At 35.0% G+C, this 14,240-nt stretch overlaps 1 protein-coding gene across 2 annotated transcripts in view; it reads right to left on the bottom strand.

Moving 5' to 3' along the window:
• Positions 1 to 3,129: 3,129 nt before the first annotated feature.
• GPC5 (glypican 5) overlaps positions 3,130 to 14,240 on the bottom strand; it is a 775,603-nt gene continuing 764,492 nt past the window's right edge. Inside the window, exons 8-9 of one of the 2 annotated variants that reach the window (XM_084506835.1) lie at positions 9,171 to 9,301; positions 3,130 to 3,519 (exon numbers count right to left, since the gene is read on the bottom strand). In XM_084506835.1, coding sequence (XP_084362961.1) covers positions 3,385 to 3,519; positions 9,171 to 9,301 — 266 coding nt within the window. In that variant the 3' untranslated portion in view covers positions 3,130 to 3,384. Of the gene's footprint in view, positions 3,520 to 9,170; positions 9,302 to 14,240 lie in introns of those variants that run through there. The other variant, XR_014688693.1, reaches the window with a different exon arrangement.

Here is a 14,240-nt window from a genome sequence, read left to right as displayed (position 1 = left end):
GTAACTAAGCTCTACATCTACGGGATTTTGAAGACCTCTAGGGATGGCGACTCAACTTCTTCCCTGGGCAGCCTGTTCTAATATGTCACGACACTTTCAGTGAAGAAATTCTTCCTAATACCCAACCTAAACCTCCCCTGGTGCAACTTTAGGCCGTTTCTTCTTGTCTTATCACTTGGTGATTGGGATAAGAGCTTGATCCCCACATCTCTATAGCTTCTTTTAACCAAACGAGGCATACAGCTATCCAAGCCATGAGCAGCCAGTTTCTTCAGGAGAAGGAGAAGAATAAGTGAAGTCTAGGTAGACCACATCCACAGCCTTTCCCTCATCCACCGAACACGTCACCATAGGGAATGTTTCCTTTTTTCCATATGTTTTCTTCTTTTGTAGGAGACTGGGATCGTCAAGCAGGACCTGCCTTTCATAAACCCATGCTGACTGGGCCTGGTCACCTGGTTGCCCTGTAAGTGCCATGTGATATCACGCAAGATAATCTGCTGCATGAGCTTCCTTGACACTGAAGTCAGACTGACAGGCCTGTAGTTTCCCATATCCTTCTTCCAACCCTTCTTGTAGATAGGTGTCACATTTGCTAGCCAGCAGTCAACTGGGACCTCCCCAGATGGCCAGGACTTCTGATAAATGATGGAAAGCAGCATAGTGTGCACATCTGCCAGCTCCCTCGGTACTTTCTGGTGGATCCCACCTGGCCCCATAGATTTGTGTACATCTAAGTGGTTTATCAGGTCACTAACCATTTCCTCGTGGATTATGAGGGCTTCATTCCGCTCCCTGTCCTGGTTTGCCTCTTCTTCCAAATGTCATAAACCCGCTTTTTCTTCCCTTCCTGAGCTCTAGCTACAACTCTGTTTAGCCAGGCTGGTCTTCTTCCACACCATGTCTTCTTTCTGTATGTGGGGGTGACCTGTTGTTGTGCATTTAAGATTTCCTTCTTGAAGAGCATCCAGGCTTCCTGGATTCCTTTGCTCTTTAGAACTGCCTCTCAAGGGACTTCACCAACCAGTCTCTCAAGACCAATTTGGATGAGGCCCTGGGCAACCTGATCTATAGAATACTTCACCTGTCACTTCATCCTGTTGTGTGATCTATAACAGACTCCCACCATGATATCTGCCTAATTGGTCTTCCCCTTGATTCTTACCCACAAACACTCAACCCTGACATTGCCACTGTTCAATTCTAGACAATTAAAACACTTCCTAACATACAGGGCTATCCCTCGTCTCTCCTTCCTAGCCTGTCCCTTCTAAAGACGTTGTAACCATTCATTGCAGCACTAGTTATGTGAACCATCCCACCATGTTTCCATGAGGGTCTCTGTCAAGCCTGTTTTTATCCTGTTCCTGCTTCAAATCTAGTTTAAAGCCCTACCAGTGAGCCTTGTTAAATCCCAAGCAAGGATCTTTTTCCCCCTTAGAGACTACCTGTGAAGATCCCTCAGATGCTGATGAATCTCTGTAATGACCTCTTCAGCAGTCTGAAACAACCAGTTTTAAGACTCAGACAAACAGTGGAAGGGTGAAAATAACACTAGAAATAAATAAATAAGTTGAGACTAAGAAGTGTATTCATTACAATTTATTTGTGTTGTTACTCTCGAGACTTTTTCTGTATAGAAATACTCTAACTAGGTAATTATGCTTTCTTTCTTTTGCTAGAATAATTAAATTGAGACTAATAATGATACTTGAATTACATCATTAAGATTTTAATTATATTAACAGCAAATCCCTGGTTTTATATATGGCACATTTCCATATGTGGCACATTGCCACATATATATGGCAAAAGATTGAAATCCAGGAAAATAAGACACTATTTCAAAAAATTTATTTTAACCAAGTAGTGTGCAAGTCTACTTGCATATTTGAGCACAAGTGGTTTTCTCCTGCCCTGGCCATTTAGATTACTAAGACTATTACTATTACTAAGACTATTACTAAGACTAATTTTTAACACAAAATGATGTATTTAATAGGAAAATAGATGTTTTGTTTTGTTTTGTTTCATTTTTTTTTTTTTCTGGAACAGTCATATAGGTAAGAGTACACAACATAAATTTTTATTTGCTCAATTATTTTTTTGTTTGTCATGGTATAATACATGTATAAGCATTTTAGAACAGAGAAATACAACTTGCTATTACCTGTAATGTTGGATGCCCCTCTAAAAGCAATCCTATTCTAATAAAATTATTGTTTCAGTTTTGCATGTAAATAAGCTATGCTTGCAGTTATATCCATGGAATTTTATACCGTCACAAATATGTAAAAGAACCTCTCCCATGCACTAGTTACCAGATCTAACAAATGCTCTGACAATATAAATACCTACATTTATTCTTCAGCATCATGTTGTTCTTTGCTTTTATCAATGGACTAGTATCACATATTTTGTTTTACTTGAATAGACTTCTGATCTTTTAAAAAATAAAATAAATAAAACAACAACAACAACAACAACAACAACAAAAAACAAAATAAAATAAAATAAAATAAAATTTAAAAAGACAAGGATTTTAAAGATAGCTCTCTCTACCAAAAAATAAAAAATAAAATGTCAACAGACATTAAAAATATGTTTAAGAGCCAGTATAAAGGTATTGAGTGTATGTAAACTGTAACTGCCCAGGAAATAACATTCTCCTATTATACCATACCAATCCCCTACAGTCCCTATATGGGACAAAAAATAGGGAAATGGCTCAGGCTAAGATATACTGATGTATTGGGCAGTATGCTTCTACCCATTGGTTAAAAAGAAATCTGTTATGGTCTCTCATAAGTAGCCTGTATATGAATAAGATCAAGCATAGCTTTGATTTTTTCAATTTATTTATTTATTTATTTATTTTTAATGATCATATCTTGCTTTAGATAATGAATTATGAATCTGAGATGCAACTATGGAAACATTTTTTGTATATAAGGTTATGTTAATAAACGGTTCTGATGTTTCTAATATTGTGTTCACCTTCTACAAATGTTTTAATTAACTGCCATGAGTACTCTGACCACCAGTGTCATTTTCTGTGGAGATGCACAGTGAACTAAACCAAAGTGATCTTTAGAGATCATCTGACCTGTTTCACTGCGCTGTAAACTCTTGTACCATAACAAATGGGAGGGAGTGGGGCACTGAGAGAAGACAGAAAATCAGAAGCTGTCACTGAGAAAAACCTCCAAGTGACTTAAAATCAAGTCTTAACAATTGATTTAGACTGCCTGACAAACTTGGAGAGAAACAGTTGTGACACTTAAATTAGGCATGCACAGCAGGTGATCTTAGCATAGACCTGTGCACTGTAACGGGTAATGAGATGCGTCGATCAAGTCCTCCCAGCCACAGAAGATCTGCATGTTATTCCTCTTCAGTGGGAACTGGTACAAGAGCTTCATAGGGTATCAGATATATTCTCTGGCATTTCACATTTACAAGTTCTAAAATGAGTAAAAGATAAAATTTCCAAAAGACTGATGTAATTTTTTTCTGTATCTGAAAGTCAAGCAGAATTTTTGTTTGTGTATCACCAGCAGGCAAAAAAAAAAAAAAAAAAAAAAAAAAAAAAAAAAAAAAAAAAAAAAAAAAAAAAAAAAAGTTAGAACTTTATTAATAGCTAGCTAAGCTTTTAAAAAACATAATCTATTTTTTCTTAGAGCTACATTAGCCTAATGTAGGTTAAAAAAAGTTTTGTTGCTGTTCCTGTTGCCTTCAGATGTGTCAGAACACAGAAAAAGAGCATAATTTGATGAATAAGATTCATGTTTACACAATTATTTCAGATTAGAGCTGAATGTTCAAAAAATAATTAAAACACACACACACACACACACAAAACAACAAACCAGCAACAACAAAAACAAAAACTCTGAGGCAAAGATAATATCACCATTTACTTGATATTTCCAAGAAGATGCTATGGAAATTTTAATGCTAATCTGAAATCTTAGATACGTAAATCTGTTATAATCTGAACATATAAGTCATCTGAGTAAACATATGAAAATATCAGTATAGAGAAATAAATTAAATTTTGTATGTGTATCTCTCCCTTTCTCTGTCTCTTTCTCCAGCCTTTGCATGGTAAGGAAAGGAAAGGAAAGGAAAGGAAAGGAAAGGAAAGGAAAGGAAAGGAAAGGAAAGAAAGGAGGAAAGGAAAGGAAAGGAAAGGAAAGGAAAGGAAAGGAAAGGAAAGGAAAGGAAAGGAAAGGAAAGGAAAGGAAAGGAAAGGAAAGGAAAGGAAAGGAAAGGAAAGGAAAGGAAGGAAAGGAAAGGAAAGGAGAGAAGAGAGAAGAGAAGAGAAGAGAAGAGAAGAGAAGAGAAGAGAAGAGAAGAGAAGAGAGAAGAGAAGAGAAGAGAAGAGAAGAGAAGAGAAGAGAAGAGAAAGAAGAGAAGAGAAGAGAAGAGAAGAGAAGAGAAGAGAAGAGAAGAGAAGAGAAGAGAAGAGAAGAGAAGTGAGAAGAGAAGAGAAGTGAGGAAGAGAAGAGAAGAGAGAGAGAGAAGAGAAGAGAAGAGAAGAGAAGAGAAGAGAAGAGAAGAGAGAAGAGAAGAGAAGAGAAGAGAAGAGAAGAGAAGAGAAGAGAAGAGAAGAGAAGAGAAGAGAAGAGAAGAGAAGAGAAGAGAAGAGAAGAGAAGAAGAGAAGAGAAGAGAAGAGAAGAGAAGAAGCTCAATCTTACCAAATAAAAATATCATAGATTTTTGAAAGGTTGTATTTTTTATAATTTTTTATTCATTTAATTCATTTATTCATTTATTCATTTGTATTTTTTATTCATTTATTCAAGTATTTTTTTCCAAGTAACTGTACTAAAGAAATTATTCCTTACAAGTTTCTCTCACCTTATGCTCATTTCTATTTTTTATTGTACTGAAACCAGATACACAACTTTAATAGTAATATCCTTTGCAATTTCAGTATAAACATCATTTGAATGAGTCGTCTATCTGAGAAATGACACATTGAGTAAAACATTCCTACTTTAAACCATATCAGCTGCAATACATAAAAAGCCTATTCAAAACAAAACAGAAATAATCTCATTCAACAAAATTATTTTGTTATTTTTTATTTTTAGATTCAGAAAAGTTTGTACTCTTAAGATGCTTGAGTGGAAACAAATGAAAGCATTTACAACAACCTAGACCTCCATGCTATTTCTTAGGTCACCTGGAGATCTCAATAGCTGCCCTGTGCTTCCTTTATGATTATGCTGTTGAGAACAGCCTCTGCATACCAAGGCTACTGAAGCTGACTGTCTTGATCCATACTGAATACTGTCCACTATTTTTTGTTGGTATAGATGTTTTTATACAGCATGTTAATGATCACTAGTTTAGATTTTTTGTTTGTTTTTTGCCTTCTAGTTTCCCTGTTATATTCTATTTTTGTACTCATTGCTTGCCAATGACTATTCCTCAAATCATTTTTGGGTTTAATACAGGCAACATTTAAGTTTTTGTTGTTGTCAATTATTTTTTTTGTTGTTGATTATTTTTGTTGTTGTCTGTTTTGTTGTTGTTTTACAGTTGCCAACCTTGGAGTGACAATTCAACCATGTTCCCACAGATTCCTGTAAGGCTGCCTCTCTTGCAAGGTAGTCTTGAGACAAATTGCCAAAGAGTGTAGGTCCCTATGTTCCTCAAGGCCAGGCTGGATGGAGCCTTGGCCAACCAGATCTAGTGGGTGCCATCCCTGTCTATGGCAGGGGAGTTGGAATTAGATGATCTTTAAGGTATCTTCCAACCCAAGCCTTCCTACGATTCTATGATTCTTTCCTTATTCTGATATGTTTAAGTACCTAGAGAGGGTTAGGACAGGATGGGGGGAATCTGGTCTACAGGTTGTTGAGGGAACTCCAGACTTATTACAACTGTATTTGTATTGCCTGTGGAAGTGGTCCAAAATCTAGATGGTTCATATCTGTTTGGAAAGAAAAGACCTAGTTTTCCACTCAAGAAAGAATCTTAGAAATGGCAGTGTAGAAAATAAGGAACAGGACATAAACAAATGAAGCAGTAAAAGAGTAATAACATCTGAAGAGGCCTTAGGACATAATTGCTATAATTATTTGAAAATGAGGCTTGTATTTCTAAGGTGTTACAGAATAAACTGTAATCTTGACCACCCAGTGCTACCAGTAGGTACTTTAGTTACATAAGAAAATGTAGAATGGGAATTAAGTGCTTTGGGTTATCAAATCTTGAGTATTGCATATTGTTAGAATTCTCCAGTTAAGAATATCTTATACAAAGATTTATTTCATCTCCCTTGAAGGAACTGGTACCTTTTAAAAAATATATATTAAAAAAAAAATAATAATAATAATAAAAAAAAATAAAGGTGTTGGCCTAGACAGACCTTACTGGTTTGAGCTGAAAAACAAAATGAATGAAATCAGATTTTCTTTCCCTGAATTATCAATGTCATAATTTCATTGTATGATGAGATGATAAGTGAAGTTGGAGGACTGATTTACAAAAAAAAAACAGAAAAAATAAAGAGGTCAAGTAAAATCTATACCCTGGCAAACATGCTTATATAATGATATTTGCCTAGGCATGGAATTGCTCTTAGGAATATTCATTTGCTTTTCTAAACATTATTTTTGTTTACCTGAATGTTATCTTGTGTTTACTAATGACTAGTGAATACATTTGGAAATAAAAATATTTATATATGTTTCTTTATATTTATCTCATATAAAATTAATTGCTTTTGCAGTCGAGGAAGAGTTCTAGATACGAGGTTAGTGCATACAATACTATACTTTTTTTTTCTTATTTTTTTGCTCTTGTGAAGGAAAAAATAACTGCAAAATATTCTTAAATGATTTATTGTCAAAATGACATAGGAATTAGTCATGCAGGATAATCAAATCTTATAACAGTTATATATAATATACCATTAGTACTGTGCAACATTTTAGCTTACTTCATGTTATAAAGTGTAAGAACCTGAGCTGCAATTCAGACTGTGATTCAGATTTGCATTCATGTGTCACCATGTCAGCTAGTTAGGTCCAGGTGTGGATGATGGAGATCTGACATACGATTCACTGGCCCACACATAGATATCTAGATCTATTTGAAATACTCTAGGTCATTTAGCCACCAGCTGCAACTCCACACAGAATCCTTTTAAGGAAGCCTCTGGAATTTCTTTTAAGTCCTGCATTCTGATGAGGATGCCTTGGATGCTTGAGGAAATCTCAGGTTGAACTAGCCAGACACTTTTGGGCAGCTGAGTTCTTTTCTTAGGTGTCTGCTGTAATAGGGCTTCATTGACTGTGTTGACAAGGGACTCGGGTCTCTTGCTCATAGAAAGACTTGAGCCCCTTTGTAACAGCAGCTTGATACCTGGGAAATTTTCTCACAGCATCTCAACTGGCATTAATTGCTGGTGTTTTAACAACTAAATGTTACCTTGCTTTTTCACTGACTGTAATGACAGCATAGATACATATAAAATATATAAACATCTGTATGTAGACATATAGATTGAGATAACATATGATTGAATCCAAGCCCCACTGTTCACAGATAAAATGCAATAATTTGTATGTATGTGTATACATACAAAGTATAAATACGTAGTTTTTCTGAGCTGTGAAAAGTAATCCCTACCAAAACTATCTGAGTTTACACTGTGTTTGTTTGCTGGTTTGTTTGTGGTTTGTTTTTCTCTTTAGTGAGAGAAGGACAAATTCTACATTTTCTGTTTTACAGGATTCTCTTAGATGAAGATAGGAGTTTAAATACAAAGCTCATAAAGTGCTGTGCAACTCTTTCATCGGATGATATCACTTGTTTGTAGGGTTGTGATTTGCAGCACAGAGTCCACATGGAGACCAAGTTGTTCTTGGTTTACCCAGGAGTTGATACTATTTAATTTTTTAATGAGCTAAGCAATACAACAGCAAGTTCTCACAAATGATACTGGGAAAAAAAAAAAAAAAAAAAAAAAAAAAAAAAAAAGATACTGGAAAAACTGGAAAGATCAGCTGATACACCAGATAGTTATTGCCATTTGCAGGGATGTTGCCAGGATGGAGGGATGGACTGACAGGAACTTCATAAAACTCAACAAAAGGAAATGCCAAGTCCTCCATCTGGGGAGGAATACCTCCATGCAACAGTGCATGCTGGTGCTGACTGACTGGAAAGCAGCTTTGTGAAGGAGGACCTGGAGTCCTGCTGGACAGCAAGTTGAACATGACACAGCAATGTGACATGAAAGCAAAAGCAACCAACAGCTTCCTGCACTGAATTATGGAAATCATTGCCACAGGTCAAAAGAGGTGATCTCTACTGAGATTTTTACATGATGAAGATTTTGAAATCATGAAGATTTTTTAATGATGGGAACATCTTTCATTCAATGGGGAGGCTGAGAGATCTGGGACTGTTCAGGCTGGAGAAGAGAAGCCTCATGAGGATCTTATCAATGTATATAAGTATTTGAATGGAGGTTGCAAAGAAGGTGGTACCAGTAACAGGACAAGAGGCAATGGGCACAGACTGAAATAGTATAGAATCATAGTGTAGGTAATATTAAATGTTTTTTTTAAAAAAGTGCTATGATTGTTCAAGCAATGGAAACAGTGGCCCAGAGAGGCTGTATAATTTCCATTGTCAGAGATATTCAAATACCAGTTGGACTTGTCCTTGGGCAACTTTTTCTAGTAGACTCTGCTGTGAGCTTAGGGTTGCTCTGGATGAGCTCCAGGGGTCCCCTCCACAGTTTTGTGAATCTGTGATTTTGTGGTCTCTTTTTACAAATCTCTTTTAGTGGGTAATGGTGGTAGGGGGATGGTTGGACCAGGTGATCTTAGAGGTTTTTCCCAACCTCAGTGATTCTATGATTCCATGGTAGTTAATTTACTTTTTACACAAAATATTGGTAAAGAAAACATGATTTTGCATGAATATACAGATGTTACAAAAATACAGGAAAAATATTATATAAACAACTTTGTTAATATTCATGCCTAAAGTCAGAGAGGCTGATGTTATGTAACCTGTCATAAATATTACTTTATCCACCAGAGCCTTTATTCTAGGCTTGTGACTAGGGATAAGCAGATGACAATGAAACATATATCAAGACAGAGCTAAACAGTTACCAAAGACTGAGAAATAATGTTACCAAGCTCATCAGCATAAATGTCATGTAATCGGCCATTGTTGTACTTCCTACTCCAGTTGTGTCTAAAGTGCTGCCATCGTTGGTTTGATGGATTTGCTTTACATCACTGAGGTTCATCTTGTCTGGCACCCCTGCTGAGACAAATAAGAAAGCACAGTATGATGCCTTGTCACTACTAGTAACATGCTATAGCTAGAAAAAAATATATATATATATTCTCAGCACATGGACTGTCACAGCTTGGTTTCTGATTCCCGTGATACTGCCAAATTCAAAATACTTTATAATTGCATCTAAAAACACATACACTATACTATATGGCTATTCATCGTTGAAAGTAATTCAGAGGCCTGCCAGCTCTGAACAAAACTGTTCTTGTAGAAATATATCTCAACAAACATTTGCAGTCTGAAATGAACAGTTTTGCAAGTCCCAGCTGTACCTAAAAGACCACTGCTCACACTTTCTTGGATTTGAAGGAAAAGGGAAATAATTTAATGTCAAATTGCTTGTGTCTACATCCAAATAATATTCCAAAACAACATATACTTGATGCAGGGTATATAACAAACTATGTTTGTTGCTATATAAAACCCCCCTTTTTGGCATAATTTAAACAGACTTTAAAACATTGTAAGGCAAAATTGTAAATGTAACTTTAAACAGGAAACCTTTTACTGAGTTCCGTCTGAATATTTTTACAGCTTTGGACCAAAATAAATATTTCTCCATCTCAAAACAGTGCTTTTTATAAAACAAGTATGTAATCACCCATTTTATTTCCTCTTCATGGTTAAATAATCAGAAGGGCTTGGAGACATTTTTAGATTTGGAAGCATTGTCAGCTACTTGTATTTTCTATTCATACTTCTAGACTGTCTGATCCCATATAGCAACTTGTGGCATGCCACTATCAATCAAAATTAACAGATTTAAATCCAGTGTTATTACATGCAACAAATATTGACATTGTAATTACACTGAGACTGAAAAAGTCTTTATATAAAGCAAAGTCAATATTTATGTAATTAGGTCAATACATATATAATTCAGAAGGTAAGCTCTACTGTTGGAACAGCACTACTAGAATGAAGCTCAGCTCTACTGAGCTGACATTGATTTTACAGTCTGTTTCTGCATTATTATTCATTGTGTAGGTACTTATTTCCTTTGTATCATTAGTAAAGTTGAGTAAACTACTGATTTTTATTTTATTTTTTTTAGGGGACTGTGATGAAGTATAAATATTTTAGTCATGGATTTTTCCTCTTTGTTAAGCTAGTTTAACAGAAGCTACAAAGAATCACTGTGTTTGAAAGGAACAACTTTTTTGGTGCTTGTGTTAAAAATACTCTTTTCTCTAAAAGCAGCTTGAAAGCTGCTCTTTGAGAACTTGCTGTATGTACTTAAAATCTCCTTCCTGTAGCTTTGAAAAACCGCATTAAGGGAAGAGTCAGATAAAGTCAATCATGTTGTCTGAAAAACCTGCTAGAATGAATTTGTCTTCTTTGCTGCTGTACTCAGACAGCAGAATAGACTGCTATTTTGTGTGGATTTATTGATCCAGTGCTCTTGCCTGGAATTTGTGAAAATTAGCTCCATGAGTACAATGAAAGTGGACACACAAGGAGGAAGAGCAACAATAGAGGCTGAGAAGGAGTGAATAAATTCCTTCTTGTCATGCACATTCAGTAGTAATCTGTCTAGAAAAAGATCAGTCACTCAACACTTCACTGAATGGACGTTTGGTAGATCAAAATGTTTTTTGTTTGTTTGTTTGTTTGTTTGTTTGTTTCAAGGATGTTTTAGAAGTAGATCCAAAAGGATTTGGTGGGGAGCAGGTGTGGAGGGGTGGGAGAGGTGTCATTTCTCCAGAGCATTAGTGAAGAATCTCCTTATCTAAAAATTTCAACAGTCAAAAAAAAACAAAACCTCTAACATGTACAACAAAAAAGTTCACCAAGTGCTATAGGTATAACAAAGCAGATTTCTCCCAGTGTATTTACAGATAATCTATCACATGAAATGTATGGCCTTATCTTAAATATCCAGGATTTTATCTATTTATAATTAAAGGTAATTACCAAAACAAGGAAAATTTCTAGATTTACACTTAAAAAACAGTGGTCTTCAACTAGAGTGTGTGATCTGAATCTGAAGAAAATGAGACAAGTTATTAATTACTAACTGAAGAGTCATCTTTAATAGCTAGTGAAGATTTCATTAACAATAATATGGAAAATACAAAAAGAATAGTTTTCTTTTTATAGGACATGTTCTCTCTCTCTCTCTCCATTTTTTTATTTTTTTTCCCTCTTTCCAACCTGAAATGAAAACTGCAAACTTTAGAAGTTCCAATGAAAAGAGTGTCTATTAAAAATGTTCAGCCATAGCAATACATTTTGCTTTCATCAACTGAAATACCACAGAGTGCTGAATATTTTCTCTGATGTTAAATGGCTATACTTTAAGATTGCAGTATAAACATACAGCAACCCTTTCATCTGTTAAGCCCCATAGATCTATCCCACAAATTTGACTGTATTGAAATGAGAAGTGGAAAAAAAAATATACTTAGATATGATCTTAAGAAAAAAAAATCACTGAACAGAAAAACACTTAAAAACAGTATATTTTAACAGAACCAGTTTTGTTGGTTTCATTGTTGTTTCCCAAAGAACAACTTTTTTTTTTTTTTTTTTAGTTTTCAGTTTGGATAAGTTTTATTCCTATACCATACTTTATATTTAAATAAGTAAATCTGTTGTCCATTATATACCTGGATTTGAAAATGTATGCCATCTTTCACACATCATAGTTAGTCATAGAAGTCATCCTTTCCTCTAAATGAGTGTAACTTTCTTAGTCCACAACAAACTTGTAATAGTTGTAAGACCTATACAAATATTTGTATTTAAAAAAAAAATAAAAAAAAATGAGCAAATGAGCAAATGTTTGGATTTAGTTTCCTCACATTAGACTCTGAAATTTTCTTAAAGAAAATGCATTTAAGATTACCAAATCTTTTAAGTGATGTGTGATAAATGTCTCATTTATATCAAAATCATATTAGAGCTAATATTTTGACTGGAAATGGTGAAATTCAGAAATAATATTCAGAGTTCTTTCTGAAGGAAAGCCATAATTGCAGCAGAGCAGAAGATAAATCTCTAGAATCCAAATATAACATTTTCATGAACCTATATAAAGTAAAATAGTCAATGATCACGTCTCCGACTGCAGCATTAGCTGTGAAATCCAGTTATTGGCTGCAATTTAAAATTTTCTTAGTCAGTTTTAGAAAAGATTAATCAATAAAAGAATTACAGCAAACAGTGTGATATATATAACAGCATCTTATTATAACAGATGCAAAGTATTTCTAATGTTCTTTTAGCTTCTTTTAAAGATATCTAAAGCTTGTGAAATGTAGTGATACTGACAGCCTTGACATCTGACCTGCTAAATTTTCCAGAATATCTACAGCTATTATACAATATCCTTTCAATACACAGCAGCAGATTTTAACTTTGATTTGAAAAGTCATACCTTAAGACATGGAAGATTTTCATTTGACATGGAAATTTTCTATTGAGATTATCAAAATCTTGCAAAAATGGGCTATGACTTTTAAACAGTCTAGGAACCATGCTAGGATTTAAAACTTTTTAAACGTTTTAAACAGAACATCCTTTAATAGTGGCCTGGTTTGAAACCAAACCAGGATTTTTTTGTGTATCTGCAGTCTAACCTCAAACATCTTGCTACCTTAGCTGCTATTTGTTGGGTAGCATATGCCAGAGCTTAGAAGGCTTTTCAAGGGAACAAGAAGCTAGCAAATGAATTTCTGTGGGAATCTGGTTGCACATAAACCCTATCAAAGCTTTACAGAGAAGGAACTACTGGATTTCCCTCTGTGCATCTGCTATGGTTTAACCCCAGCAAACAGGTGTCCAGCCACTTCCAGGAAAGCAAAGCTCATCATGCACAACAGTTTATCAGGAGGAAAAATGCCATCACTCTGAAAGCCATCCACTTCCTCCTTCTTTACCCCTAAGACATGGAATATATATTTGGTCAGTCTGGGTCAGGTGTCCTGACTGTGTCCTCTCCCAGCTTCTGGTGCACCCCCAACTTCCCCACTGGCAGGGCAGCGTGAGGAGGTGAAAAGTCCATGGCTCAGTGTAAGAGCAACTAAAACCATTGGTTTATTATCATGACTATTTTTCACCAAAAATCCAAAACACAGCATTACACTACAAAGAAAAACATCACTCTACAAAGAAAATAAACTCTATCCAAGCCAAAACCATGAAAGAATTATTCTTCTTATGACATTCCAGAAAATTCAAAATACAGCTCTTGTGGCACAAGCATTTATGAGCCTCAAATATGAGGAAGAACTTGAGAAAATGGGATAGTGTTTCAGATAGTTAGGAAACTATTCTGCAATGTAGCTTTTACAAGACAACATTCCTCTGAAGTTGTGTAAAATTCTCCTAAGCAGGGCACATAGTTATTTCAGTCACTATATATATAATCTAAATATCAGGATAACATGTGAGACATGGAAAAAAACAAACAAGCAGACAAACAAGAAAAAACAGTTTGATAACTGGTTCAAGCAAAGTCCCAAAATTCAGAAAAAATATCATAAAGAAGATTTAGAAGAGGGTAAAGAGATACATAGAGTTTAAGTGAACAAAAGGAAAGGCTGCTATACTGTAAACATATGTATAATATGAATTTAGAAATGTAATTTACAGTAGCGAGATACCTGGAAAAAGACAACATTGCAGGGAGTTGGACATGAATTTATTCATATCAGTAAGGGTCTACAACATTTTGTTGAAACAGAAGCAGTTTGATTTAGGTGCAACTGATAAAGTAAATGGCATAATTTATAGGAAAAGGCAAGAAAGAAGACTAACATATTGATTAAGAAGAATGAAGGTATGGTGATAACAGAGTAATAGGTTCTGAAACTTATAGATAGCAAGAGCTAAGACTATCTCCTTATTGTGTCAAGAAAATACCAACATTGATGAATATCAACACATTTTTGTCCTA

This window comes from Aythya ferina (genome assembly GCF_964211825.1).
Source record: "Aythya ferina genome assembly, chromosome: 1".
In the NCBI taxonomy this organism is placed as follows: Eukaryota; Metazoa; Chordata; class Aves; order Anseriformes; family Anatidae; genus Aythya; species Aythya ferina.
Note: the sequence above shows the minus strand (reverse complement) of the source record. Positions and strands in the feature narration are given on the sequence as shown.